The 12,500-nt window shown below is 51.4% G+C and overlaps 1 protein-coding gene and 1 long non-coding RNA gene across 6 annotated transcripts in view; one reads left to right on the forward strand and one right to left on the reverse strand.

Annotated features, from left to right (window-relative positions):
* Positions 1-6,815, forward strand: part of LOC115541949 (histone demethylase UTY) — a 42,755-nt gene extending 35,940 nt beyond the window's left edge. For all 5 annotated transcript variants that reach the window (XM_030353912.1, XM_030353913.1, XM_030353916.1 and 2 more), the window contains 9 exons: positions 28-89; positions 401-475; positions 848-996; positions 1,340-1,454; positions 2,195-2,382; positions 2,928-3,069; positions 3,794-3,920; positions 4,097-4,267; positions 5,341-6,815. In XM_030353912.1, the coding sequence (XP_030209772.1) occupies positions 28-89; positions 401-475; positions 848-996; positions 1,340-1,454; positions 2,195-2,382; positions 2,928-3,069; positions 3,794-3,920; positions 4,097-4,267; positions 5,341-5,373 (1,062 nt within the window). In that variant the 3' untranslated portion in view covers positions 5,374-6,815. The remainder of the gene's footprint in view (positions 1-27; positions 90-400; positions 476-847; positions 997-1,339; positions 1,455-2,194; positions 2,383-2,927; positions 3,070-3,793; positions 3,921-4,096; positions 4,268-5,340) is intronic.
* Positions 6,029-12,500, reverse strand: part of LOC115541950 (uncharacterized) — a 9,345-nt gene continuing 2,873 nt past the window's right edge. Inside the window, exon 2 of the long non-coding RNA XR_003976438.1 lies at positions 6,029-9,358. This is a non-coding gene — a long non-coding RNA (uncharacterized LOC115541950). The remainder of the gene's footprint in view (positions 9,359-12,500) is intronic.

Below are 12,500 nucleotides of genomic sequence, written 5' to 3' on the forward strand. Positions count from 1 at the left end.
AATGGCCGCTCTCTGCTTTCCCCGCAGGAGGAGAACGAGAAGAAGGCGTTGAAGGAACCCATGGACACGGAACCGCCATCGGCAGAGAAGTACGCTACATCTTAAGTACCATTATGACGCTAACGTCTAGCATCTTAGCCATTATCTTGCTCGTCTGCTATAACTGTGGAGCTCCTTGCTAGTCTTGTCAGCTAGCATCTTAGCCTGTATTTCGCTTGTCTGTAAGCTAGTGTCTTAGCTTGTACCTCGCTAGGCTATTAGCTATCAACCTAGCTGTTATCTCGCTAGTCTGTTGGCTCTTTCCTCACCGGTCGGTTAGCTCGCATCTGAACTGGTTCCCACCGATGAACCGAAACTACAAGAGCCTAACTGGCGCTCCGTTTCCGGTTTGTGTTTGTAGTGTGGCCCGCAAGAGAAGGGGCCCCCTGAAGCACATCAAGTTCGGGACCAACATCGATGTGTCGGATGAACGGAAGTGAGTCAGACAACCTGCATTCAGTAATCAGGTAGAAAAGAGATGGATCTTAATTGGGTAGGAACGCACTAAACGTCTTTCCCCTCCTTCTGCCATTCCTCTCCTCCTCCTCCTCCCTCCCCACTCCTCTCCTCTTCCTCTCCCCACGCCTCTCCTCCTCCTCCTCCCTCTCCCCACTCGTTTCCTCTTCCTCTCCTCACTCCCCCCTCTCTCCTCCTCCTCTCCCTCTCTCCTCCTCCTCCTCTTCTCTCTCCTCCTCCTCTTCTCTCTCCTCCTCCTCTACCCTCCTCCTCCTCCTCCTCCTCCTCCTCCTCCTCCTCCTTCTTTCTCTCCTCCTCCTCTACCCCCCCCCCCCCCCCCCCCCCCCCCCAGATGGAAGCAGCAGCTGCAGGAGCTCAGCAAGCTGCCGGCGTTCGCCCGCGTGGTTTCCGCCGGCAACCTGCTGAGTCACGTCGGCCACGCCATCCTGGGCATGAACACCGTGCAGCTCTACATGAAGGTCCCCGGCAGCAGGATACCAGGTACGAAGCCCTCATAGGCCCCCGCTCTCACTGCTCCCGCCCTCCCCCTGCGATTGACAGGCGAGATGGGCTCCCTGAGCCAATCGGCGACGAATGCACCGATTGGTCCGAAATCTAAACAGGCTCAGAGAGAGAGAGGCAGAGAACAGAACTGGTGCTCTCACACAGCGATTCACTCACTGACAGTCGACGCTCAAAGTGTAGCTCTTAAATCGTACAGGAAGCACCTTTATAAGTGCACTCATATACAAAGAAACAGCTGTGTGTGTGCGTGTGTGTGTGTGTGTGTGTGTGTGTGTGTGTGTGTGTGTGTGTGTGTGTGTGTGTCCTCTCCTCTCCCCAGGCCACCAGGAGCACAACAACTTCTGCTCGGTGAACATCAACATCGGGCCGGGGGACTGTGAGTGGTTCGCCGTGCCGGAGCCCTACTGGGGCGTGATGAGCTCCTTCTGCGAGAAGTAAGCACACACACCCCTCCCTCCTCCTCTCTCCTCCCCGTTCCTCCGCTCTCCTCCCCTCTCCTTCCTGCTCCTCCTCTCTCCTCCTCTCTCCTTCCTGCTCCTCCTCTCTCCTTCCTGCTCCTCCTCTCTCCTCCTCTCTCCTCTCTCCTTCCTGCTCCCCCTCTCTCCTTCCTGCTCCTCCTCTCTCCTCTCTCCTTCCTGCTCCTCCTCTCTCCTTCCTGCTCCATGAGTCCTGTCCGTTGATGCGCTGTGTTTATGGTTGTCAGTTGAAGAACAGGGCTGTTGATGAGAAAAATGGCAAAAATCGGTTTGGATTTGAGCGATTTATGGTAGGGAGAGATGACGCAACGGTGTTTGAATAGTCTGCACGGCCTAAGATCTCCCCCCATTACCTCCCCCTTCTGCCTCCTCTCACTCCTCTCCCCCCTCTCTCTCCCACCACCTCTCTCTCTCTTGACTTATTTCTCTCCCCCCACCTCTCTCTCTCCTGACTTATTTCTCTCTCCCCCCTCTCTCCTGACTTATTTCTCTCTCCCCCCTCTCTCCTGACTTATTTCTCTCCCCCCACCTCTCTCTCTCCTGACTTATTTCTCTCTCCCCCCTCTCTCCTGACTTATTTCTCTCCCCCCACCTCTCTCTCTCCTGACTTATTTCTCTCTCCTCTGTCTCTTTTCTCCACATTCTCCTCTCTCTTTTCTCCCCTCTCTCACCCCATCTTCTCTCCTTCCTCTCCTCAGGAACAACATCAACTTCCTGATGGGCTCGTGGTGGCCCGACCTGGAGGACCTGTACGGGGCGGACGTGCCCGTGTACCGCTTCATCCAGCGGCCCGGAGACCTGGTGTGGCTGAACACCGGCACCGTGCACTGGGTGCAGGCCATCGGCTGGTGCAACAACATCGCCTGGAACGTGGGGCCCCTCACCGGTAAGGGCTTATTTTATTTCTTTGGAGGAAATCGGATGAATTTTGGTTTATTTGCATTTTTTCGGGGATGAGTTTGGGTGACATTTGCAGTATGTGATTGGTCAAAGTCTTTATGGATACGTGGAAATAGTTTTGTAAAGTACCATCGATGGTGTTGATGCAGCCGATGACCACCACTGTTTGTGATTGGTTGCCAAAACAGTGCCATGTGACGCCTTTAAGCAAATCACAAAACTGTCATTTCATGTTTATCGAAATTGAATTTCTCTCTCGTCTCCCTGTGGTTCTCTGTCTGTCTGTCTGTCTGTCTGTGGTTCTCTGTCTGTCCGTCTGTGGTTCTCTGTCCGTCCGTCTGTGGTTCGCTGTCTGTGTCTGTGGTTATACGTCTGTCTGTCCGTGGTTCTCTGTCTGTCTGTGGTTATACGTCTCTCTTCCTGTCTGTCCATCCGTCTATGTGTGGTTCTATGTCTGTCTGTCTGTCTGTCTGCCTGTCTCTGGTTCTACGTCCTGTCTGTCCGTCCGGCCGTCCGTCCGCCCGTCTCCAGCCCACCAGTACAAGCAGGCGGTGGAGCGCTACGAGTGGAACAAGCTGCAGAGCGTCAAGTCCATGGTACCCATGGTGCACCTCTCCTGGAACATGGCGCGCAACATCAAGGTGTCCGACCACAAGCTCTTCGAGATGATCAAGTGAGTCGTCCTCCCCCCCTCTCCCCCCTCTCCCCCCCCCTCCCTCAACACGCTGGCCCTCAACCAGCCCGCGTGGGACTGGACCTCAGTGTGTGCTTTAGTCTCGTGGGGTGTCACGGTCACCCCAAGGTCTGTAGATCACATACGGTCTGACTCAAATACGGACGCTCGTCTTTCTGTTCAACTCCGTTCCCCGTCTTAGCGGTAACTTTATTATGATTGTGTGTTTTTTGGTCAAGTTATAGATTGTTTTCTCTGTCTCTCTCTAACTCTCCCCTGTCTCCCCCCTCTCTCTCCTCCCTCTCTCTTTCTCCCCTCCCGTCCCTCCCTCTATCCTCCCTCTATCTCCCTCCCTCCCTCCCTCCCTCCTCCCATCCCTCCCTCCCCCCCTGGTTTCTCCCTCTCTCTCTCTATCTCCCTCCCTCCCTGACCCCCTGTTGTCTCCCCCTCCTACCTCCCTGACCCCCTGTTGTCTCCTCCCTCCTCCCTCCCTCACCCCCTGTTGTCTCCTCCCTCCTCCCCTCCCTCCCTGACCCCCTGGTGTCCCCCCCCCCCTCCCTCCCTGACCCCCTGGTGTCTCCTCCCTCCCTCCCTGACCCCCTGGTGTGTCCCCCCCTCCCTCCCTCCCTGACCCCCTGGTGTCTCCTCCCTCCCTCCCTCCCTGACCCCCTGGTGTCCCCCTCCCTCCCTGACCCCCTGGTGTCCCCCCCCCCCCTCCCTCCAGGTACTGCCTCCTGCGGACGCTGAAGCAGTGCCAGCGGGTGAAGGAGTGCCTGGTGGCGGCGGGGAAGGAGACGCGGCTGAGGCCCCGCGGCCGGGACGAGGCCGCCCACTACTGCACCATCTGTGAGGTGGGTGCCAGAGAGGCCCCTGGGAGATGGAGTTCTCCACGCCGCTCCGTCAATGGAGCCGTCGGCTGGGGATTCACCAAGCTCCCTTGTTGCCGTGGCTACATGCTAACTCTTTTGTGTGTCTCTTTTTTTTTTTTTTCTGTGTGTGTGTCTCTCTCTCCCCCCCCCCCCCCCAGGTGGAGGTGTTCAACCTGCTGTTTGTGCGCAGCGAGCTGCAGAGCAGGAAGCAGTGCGTGGTCCACTGCCAGGACTGCGCCCGCAAGGGCAGCGCCACGCTGGACAGCTTCACCGTGCTGGAGCAGCACCGCGCCGAGGACCTCATGGCCGTCTACGACCAGTTCTCCCTGGTGAGTACCCCCCAGGAGCCTCCATCAGGACCCTAGACCCCCCCATCAGGACCCTAGACCCCCCATCAGGACCCTAGACCCCCCATCAGGACCCTAGACCCCCCCATCAGGACCCTAGACCCCCCCATCATGACCCTAGACCCCCCATCAGGACCCTAGACCCCCCCATCAGGACCCTAGACCCCCCATCAGGACCCTAGACCCCCCCATCAGGACCCTAGACCCCCCCATCAGGACCCTAGACCCCCCATCAGGACCCTAGACCCCCCATCAGGACCCCAGACCCCCCCCCCCAGGACCCTAGACCCCCCCATCAGGACCCCAGACCCCCCCCCCCAGGAGCCCCAAGCAGAACCCTAGACCCCCCCATCAGGACCCCCCATCATGACCCCAGGACCCTCCATCATGACCCCCAGACCCCCCGATCATGACCCTAGACCCCCCCCCCCAGGACCCCCCATCATGACCCTAGACCCCCCCCCCCCAGAACCCTAGACCCCTCCATCATGACCCCAGACCCCCCCCCCCAGGACCCCCCATCATGACCCCAGGACCCCCCCATCAGGACCCCAGACCCCCCCATCATGACCCTAGACCCCCCCCATCAGGACCCCAGACCCCCCCATCATGACCCTAAACCCCCCATCATGACCCCCAGACCCCACCATGATGACCCTAGACCCCCCCATCATGACCCTAAACCCCCCATCATGACCCCCAGACCCCACCTTGATGACCCTAGACCCCCCCATCATGACCCTAGACCCCCCCATCATGACCCCAGACCCCTCCATCATGACCCTAGACCCCTCCATCATGACCCCAGACCCCCCAGGACCTCACGGCGGTCTACGACCAGGTCTCCCTAGCAAGGACCCCCCCCCCCCCAGGACCCCCTCGTGCAGTGAGACCTTTGAGTCGGGGTAGCGGTACACCGTGCGATCACGCCCTGAACCTCCTCACTGCCCCCCGTCCTGAGGCTCGTCTGAACCGTCCCGCTCCCGGCGTCAAACCTCGCACACCGGCCGCCGTCGACGCTGTAACCGACGATGTCATGTTCCCGCTCTTTTCAGGCGCCGCCGCTCCACCCCTCGTCGTCGTCTTGACATCAGACCACGCCCACCACTTACGGCGCCGCCCCCCCGCCGCCCGCCCACGGCAGCGGGCGGAGTCTTTTGGAAGGAAAAGACGAGAAATAAACGGAGAAGAAAATACAAAAAAAATAAAAAAAGAGGAGACATTTAATTAAATTAAAAACGTACACGGACCATTTCTGATATTCAGGAAAAGCCAAGGCCGTTCCCCCCCTCCTCCCCTCCCTAGCCACCGCCACCCCCTGCCCCCCCCCCGTCTCCGCCCGCCTGGTCTCCATGGCGACAGGTCAGAGCCCAAGTGTCTGTCTATGCAATGTGTCTCAAAGTGCTGGCTGCTGCCCTCCCATTGGCCGAGGGAGGGACAAGGGGGGGCCGGGGGTGAGGGGCGCGGCATTCTGTGCACTAAACGCCCCCCTCCCCCCTTCCCAACACAGGACTTTATAAATATAGTTTTCTTATTTTTATTTCTTCGTTTCACCCCCACACAACCCCCCCTGTTCTTTCCCTTCTCCCTCCCCCCACCCCCCCCCCCCCCCCCCCCCCCCTTTAGTGACAATAGTTCCGCCCTGTTTTATCGGACAACTTTAACGAGACTCCGGGGTTGTGGCGGGGGCGGGGCCTCGACGGAGCAGTAGTTTGGATTGTGTGATTGCGACGTGTGTTTTTCTTTTTTTTTTGGGGTTCTTTTTTTTTGTAGATAATTACCGCGAATGGCGTCGCCATTTGTTAAAAACGACTACTGACGTGACTACCTTTTCTTCTTTTCTCTCGCTTTCTTCTCGTTTGTTAAATTTTCGGTTAACAGAATGAATCGCTGGCTTTATCCCCCTTTTTCTTTTTTGTTGGATTTCTCTCTCTCCATTAATTTTCTTGTTTCTTCCCGTTTTTGTCTAATGGCGTACTAGCCTAACTGGTCTTCATTTTCGATGGTAGATAGTGATTTTAAGACTTTGAAATCTACAAAAAAAATGTAATGTGAAAAGCTTGGATGATGATTTTTTCGTTCCTATTTTTATTTCACAGCTTTTTACATTTAACATCTCCGTTCATTTTGAAACTTTCTTTTTCATTTTAGTTTAAAATAGGAATATTTTTAGAGGATAAAAATAACTAGCCAAGTCACAAAGAAAATGGGTTTGCACATAGACTTATGGAATAAAAGCTTAATTTGTGATTTTGTTTTTTCGTTAAAATTTCTAATCTCAATGTAAATTCACACTATTTATAAAATACATATTTATTGCTTGAAAGTATTTGTTGATGGAATGCTGTCCATTTTTTTCCAGAATACCTGCCATTAAATTTGAAGGAGAGCTGTCATTTGGACACGCCTCCGCGTACATTTTTCTATATATGAATAAACTGCTTAGCAAGCGTTGTACAGAAACGTTTAAAATCGTTTTATTGTTTGAAGAATGTTTTATGGGTCAATAAACACAAAAGTTGTCAAATTAGCCATGGAAGTTTTGTGATTGTATCTTTAATGGATCTGCATGATAACACATTAACGCACGCACTCAGACCATGAATAATTAATTCATGCAACATAGGACTGATGCACAATACAGTAGCAGTAAGCAATATTTCCATGCAAAATCCGATCGGATTTTACCATTAAGTATTCCCCTTTCAGTCTTCAAACTGGTGTATAGTATTTAATTTAACATTTGTGGTATGGCCAAAAACTGATGTCATAAATAGATAGAGATAATATATATGTATATCTGTTTGAAAAATACACATTTTAACCACTTATGACATTAAGACAGACATCATAACGACATCAATTCTTTCCTAAAGTTTATAAAACTTACCTCGGCACTATGAGTAAATACCCTTATTTCATCATGTAGCATACACTTTTAAACACAGCGATTCAGAGGGGATTCTGACCGGTGTCAATCAGGACAGTTTAAGGCGACCGTCTTCACCAAAGACATCCACCACCCAAATGTCATGCGGTCATGGGGGTGCCGTCTGAAACCCAGCAGACAATGTAGCTGTCGCTTCACCCACACAGAATCCTACAATGTATGCCGGGTCCAGAATAACACCCAGTACAACCAGTACAACGGGCCCAGTTCAATATCAAAACACATTTCTTTTTAAAAGTTTGACATCCATCATTCTGCCTCTCACAACGAGCAGCAAAATGTTTTCATTGACGTCATTCATTAATAGACCAATTAATCGAATATTTAGTCTGCTGCATGGTTGAATTTTCAATGATTCAAAAAAGAATGCCACCAGGTCAGAGCGTGAATTACCGTTTGAAAATCTGCCTTTTCCTGTGTTTTAGTGACATCACAAGTGGGCGTGTCCAGCATACATCTAGATGGACACGCCCACTTATTGTGTCACTAAAACACAGGAAAACGCAGATTTTCAAAATTCTCGCAATTGCAAATCACGCTTACACCTGGTGGCATAGCATCACCTCTTTACAGCCAATGGGTCTGGAGGCATTTGTATCGACTAGCGTCGCGTTCCGTCGTTGCTCTTCCCCGGGTGCCAACATGGCCGCCGGCAGAATAGTCAAATATCCTAAACTTTAGGCCTCCTTTCCTTTACCTTTGTGAAAAAACGTCATCGGGTCAAGGAGGGATGATAAGGTGCTTCCTATTCGAACATAGGAAAATACAGCACTTTTTTTAAATTAATTTGACTCCACTTCCAGTCTTGGCGCTCCTCCGGTGCCAACATGGCCGCCGGCAGAGACCCAGTCTTGGCGCTCCTCCGGTGCCAACATGGCCGCCGGCAGAGACCCAGTCTTGGCGCTCCACTAGTGCCAACATGGCCGCCGGCAGAGACCCAGTCTTGGCGCTCCTCCGGTGCAGACATGGCCGCCAGCAGAGACCCAGTAGCCAGATGTAGCTGCTGCCTGCCCCACAGGATCTACACTGAGTACTGAGCAACTGCTGGCCACCGAACGTCTTCACCATCACCTGTGGACCAAACCGCTTTGAACAGAGTACTGGTATATAGCCGTCTATGACCTTATGCTAGGATTAATCTATTTACTGACGATACAAACATTCTGAGCGTTTTCAGGCGATTCCGATTTCCCACGTTGGATTCAGAGGCTTCGGATTGCTTTTAGGTGTGCGTCTAGAGAGTTGGCCCTATCTGGTTTTGAGAAACGGATCGGATTCGAGCAGATGTGATGTGTGCGGTTCACACTGCTAGGAAGAAGGAAACGAATCGGAAACATGCCACATCAGGGGCGCAGCCACATGTGGGCCAGAAGGCTGAAATATATGCACTATTAGTTTGATCTAACTTTGGCTTATTATTCTTATTGAAAGTGTTATATTTTGACATTATGAATAAATATTGAACTCAAAATACTCCCCCCGGTGACAATGAAGAGCCACCCAAAATATAGGACCGGCCCAAGCTGGCCACCACAGTAATAATGTTCAAGCTGCGTCGTCTATAAATGAACATATCTTATTTGGTCATGTGAGCGTAGGTTTCAACAGAAAATACTAAATAAGTTTACTGTATATCAGTGTATAAACATCGATTTCCTGCCAAAGTTCCTTATTGGTTAACATGAGCAACTCACTGATTGGTTACCGTGAGATACTTTAAGCGGGAAATGTCTGAACAATATTCTGGTTGCTAATCATAATTCTTTAGATTTTAAATTGCATCCAGAGCTTATATTACGTTGATAATGTGGCGTACTTTACAGAAAGACTGTTAAATGAGCACCATCATTGTACAAACATAAGTTGAGCCTTCATTATTTCATTGGTTCATGTTAACGTTGCGAAACATGTTGGCTAGATCTGGGTTAGCGAATCACAGAACCGGGGAATGCTTTACTGAACGGGTTAATTAACATGGATGTAGAATTAAGCTAACAAGGTGCAAAACATTGTCAGCTTTATTTCCCGAAGTCTTCAATGCTACAAGGGTCCTTGGTGGCTTCGGTCGACGAACAACCTTTCCTCAGGCAGTAGATCCCGTTCGCTTCGACAGGGAGTCAACCCTAGAAGAGAAAAACAAGGAAGTTTAGGACTTTTGTTTTTTCGATTCAAATTATTCCGAAGTTGAGAAGGAAAAAAAATGCATGATGATTCACTGCAGGAAAAGTTAAAAATACACAACTATGACATTAGAACTGTTGTTCTAATGTCATTCCTCGGAGCGTAAGCAACGAACACTCTGACGCAGTGACCCCATCAAGAAGGAAGATTGGGACGCAAGAGGGGTGCACCTTAAATTACGCAATTTAAGGTTCACTTTGGACATAATCTTCCATGGATGGCATGCGTTTACTTACGTATTTATCGGACGCGGATATCGGATATCAGATGGTCAATCAGGATCAATACGAATATTTGTATCCGTTTGCAAAGTGACAACGACGAGGATTTAGAGGATTGTAATTTGATCGATTTCGGCAAATCATTTTGACCCAAGGTGTCAAACCGCTGCCGCCCCCCCCCTTCCCTCCCCCCTTTCCTTCTCTCATCCTCTCTTTCTCTGCCTCCCCTTGTCTCACTCTATCTCACTCCCTCTTCTACCCCCCCCCACCACTCTCCGTTATCTTCACCTATATCCTCTCTGAAGTCTGGCAAACACCCAGGAGAGAGAGAGAGGTAAAGAGAGGGGAGGTGGGAGAGAGAGAGAGGGGGAGGAGGGGGAGAGAGAGAGGGGGGAGAGGAGAGGGGGAGCGAGAGAGGGGGGAGAGGAAGATGGAGAGAAGAGGGGAGGGGGGGGAGAGAGCGGGGGGGGGAGAGAGAGAGGAGGGGGAGAGAGGGGGGGGAAGAGGAGAGAGATAGAGAGCGAGGGGAGGGGGGGAGAGAGAGAGAGGGGGGAGGGGGGCAAGAGAGAGAGGTATGTGAACTCTGACTGGCCCGGATACAGCGACCCCCACCACCACCGCCGGCCGTGCAACAATGTCTCCCTGTGTTGCGGAGCGCAAGAGAGAGAGAGCGAGAGACATAGAGAGACACAGGGCAGAGAGAGAGAGAGAGAGAGAGGGGCAGAGAGAGAGAGAGAGAGAGAGAGAGAGAGAGAGAGAGAGAGAGAGAGAGAGGCAGAGAGAGAGAGAGAAGGGCAGAGAGAGAGAGAGACATAGAGAGACATAGGGCAGAGAGAGAGAGAGAGACATAGGGCAGAGAGAGAGAGAGAGAGAGAGAGAGAGAGAGAGAGACAGACGGGGCAGATAGAGAGAGAGAGTTTGTTAAGGAAGAGAAAGGTAGGGAGAGAGAGACCAACTAACATTGCTGTGGGGGTTGGGAGACAGACAGATAGAGAGAGAGGAAGTGAATTAGAGGGGGAGAGAGAGAGAGAAAACGGAAGTCAGTAGATTGATTAATTCCCCTTTTATCTCACCCTCTTCTCTCCCCTTTGTTCATTCCTTCCGTTCCGAGCTCCAAGCTCTCTCTCTCTCCCCCTTTCTCTCTCCCCCTCTCTCGTCAGTGAGGATGTATAAATCTAACAGGTGGCCATGACTGCTAATTTTAACCCGTGTGTGTGTGTGTGTGTGTGTGTGTGTGTGTGTGTGTGTGTGTGTGTGTGTGTGTGTGTGTGTGTGTGTGTGTGTGTGTGTGTGTGTGTGTTTCCCATGCCATGTTCTGAAGCGCTGCAATAACCCCTATAGGACACACACACACACACACACACACACACACACACACACACACACACACACACACACACACACACACACACACACACACACTTCCTGTCCCTGACCTCTAGATACGCCTGACTCGTTAACTCTTAATTCCAGGCCCCGCCCCCACTGCTGCAGGAAGCTGTCATTGGCTCCTGGTCTACGCTAGGGGCCAATGACAGCTTCCTGCAGCTGCCCATTCATAATTAAAGTCCCCATTGGCCCACACACAGTTGTCAATTAGCATGTCACTGTGTTCAAACACATTGACCACGTGGACGGCCTTATAAGGTTACACATGCCAACGTGTTTCTACACACACAAACACACACTTGCGATATATACACAAACGCTGTTGTTCTGAACCAATGAATCACTCAGTCTTTAAAACGCCAAACGTCCTTTACTATTCCCAGAGCCTGAAACGTCTAGTAGGTTTAAAAAAACAACTACTGTTGACTAAAAAGGTAAATCGACGGAAACTCCGAAAACCGTATCTCGCGGGTTTGGGGAGATTGTCGTTCCCATACTGTGTCTTTCTTAAGACACATAAACACGCACAGATGCACGCACGTTGGCACAAACACGATAACACTCATCAATGCGTCACACTCTTAAAGACAAAATAACACGTGTAACACAATGGCAATGAGATATGTGAGTGTGAGTGTGAGAGAGAGAGAGAGAGAGAGAGAGAGAGAGAGAGAGAGAGAGAGAGAGAGAGAGAGAGAGAGAGAGAGAGAGAGAGAGAGAGAGAGAGAGAGAGAGAGAGAGAGAGAGAGAGAGAGAGAGAGAGAGAGAGAGAGAGAGAGAGAAATGTATGACAATAATGCTGAAAATTATTCACTCAGAATGTCTCGCGACTTGTCGGTTCGGGGAGGCCATTAGTCGGATTACCGACGCAAAACACCGTTGTATACGTTCCATCTACGTGAGCCGAACGACCTTTGACCCTCGAGGTCTTCCAAGGTTGGAAGGGATAGAAGAAACGATAAGACGCCAAGAGAGATGCTGTCCATCTGTCGCTATGGAAACCCAGAGATGAGTGGCGTTAGAAGGTTTTTCTTTCTACAAGAGTGCAGTGAGAGTGATATTTTTGAGTGGGAGGATGAGGACTGGGAATGGGAGGTGAGAGAGTGGGGGGAGGGAGGGAGGGAGGGAGGGAGGGAGAAGGTGTAGAGGATGGAGAGAAAGAGTGGTGGTGTCTCGTGTTTTTTTTCGGAGGAACACTAAACACGTTATACATCGCCATAAACACAATGACTTTAACACATAGCATGATGTAGCTTACACCGCAATATCAATAAATAATCATTGATAACCAGTGGCGGTTGTTTCTTGCTTATTCCCGTGAAGGTACCGGTGATGGCAGATTTCGTCGGATTTCATACTTCGTACTCGTCGTACAATCGGACTAAAGAGGCGATTTTGTCGGAATCGGAATCTCTCGACTTTGCGTTACCGCTCAGAACGCAAGAAGAGGAAGATGGAGGAAAGGAGGGGAGGG

This window comes from Gadus morhua, chromosome 4 (genome assembly GCF_902167405.1).
Source record: "Gadus morhua chromosome 4, gadMor3.0, whole genome shotgun sequence".
NCBI classification, from domain to species: Eukaryota; Metazoa; Chordata; class Actinopteri; order Gadiformes; family Gadidae; genus Gadus; species Gadus morhua.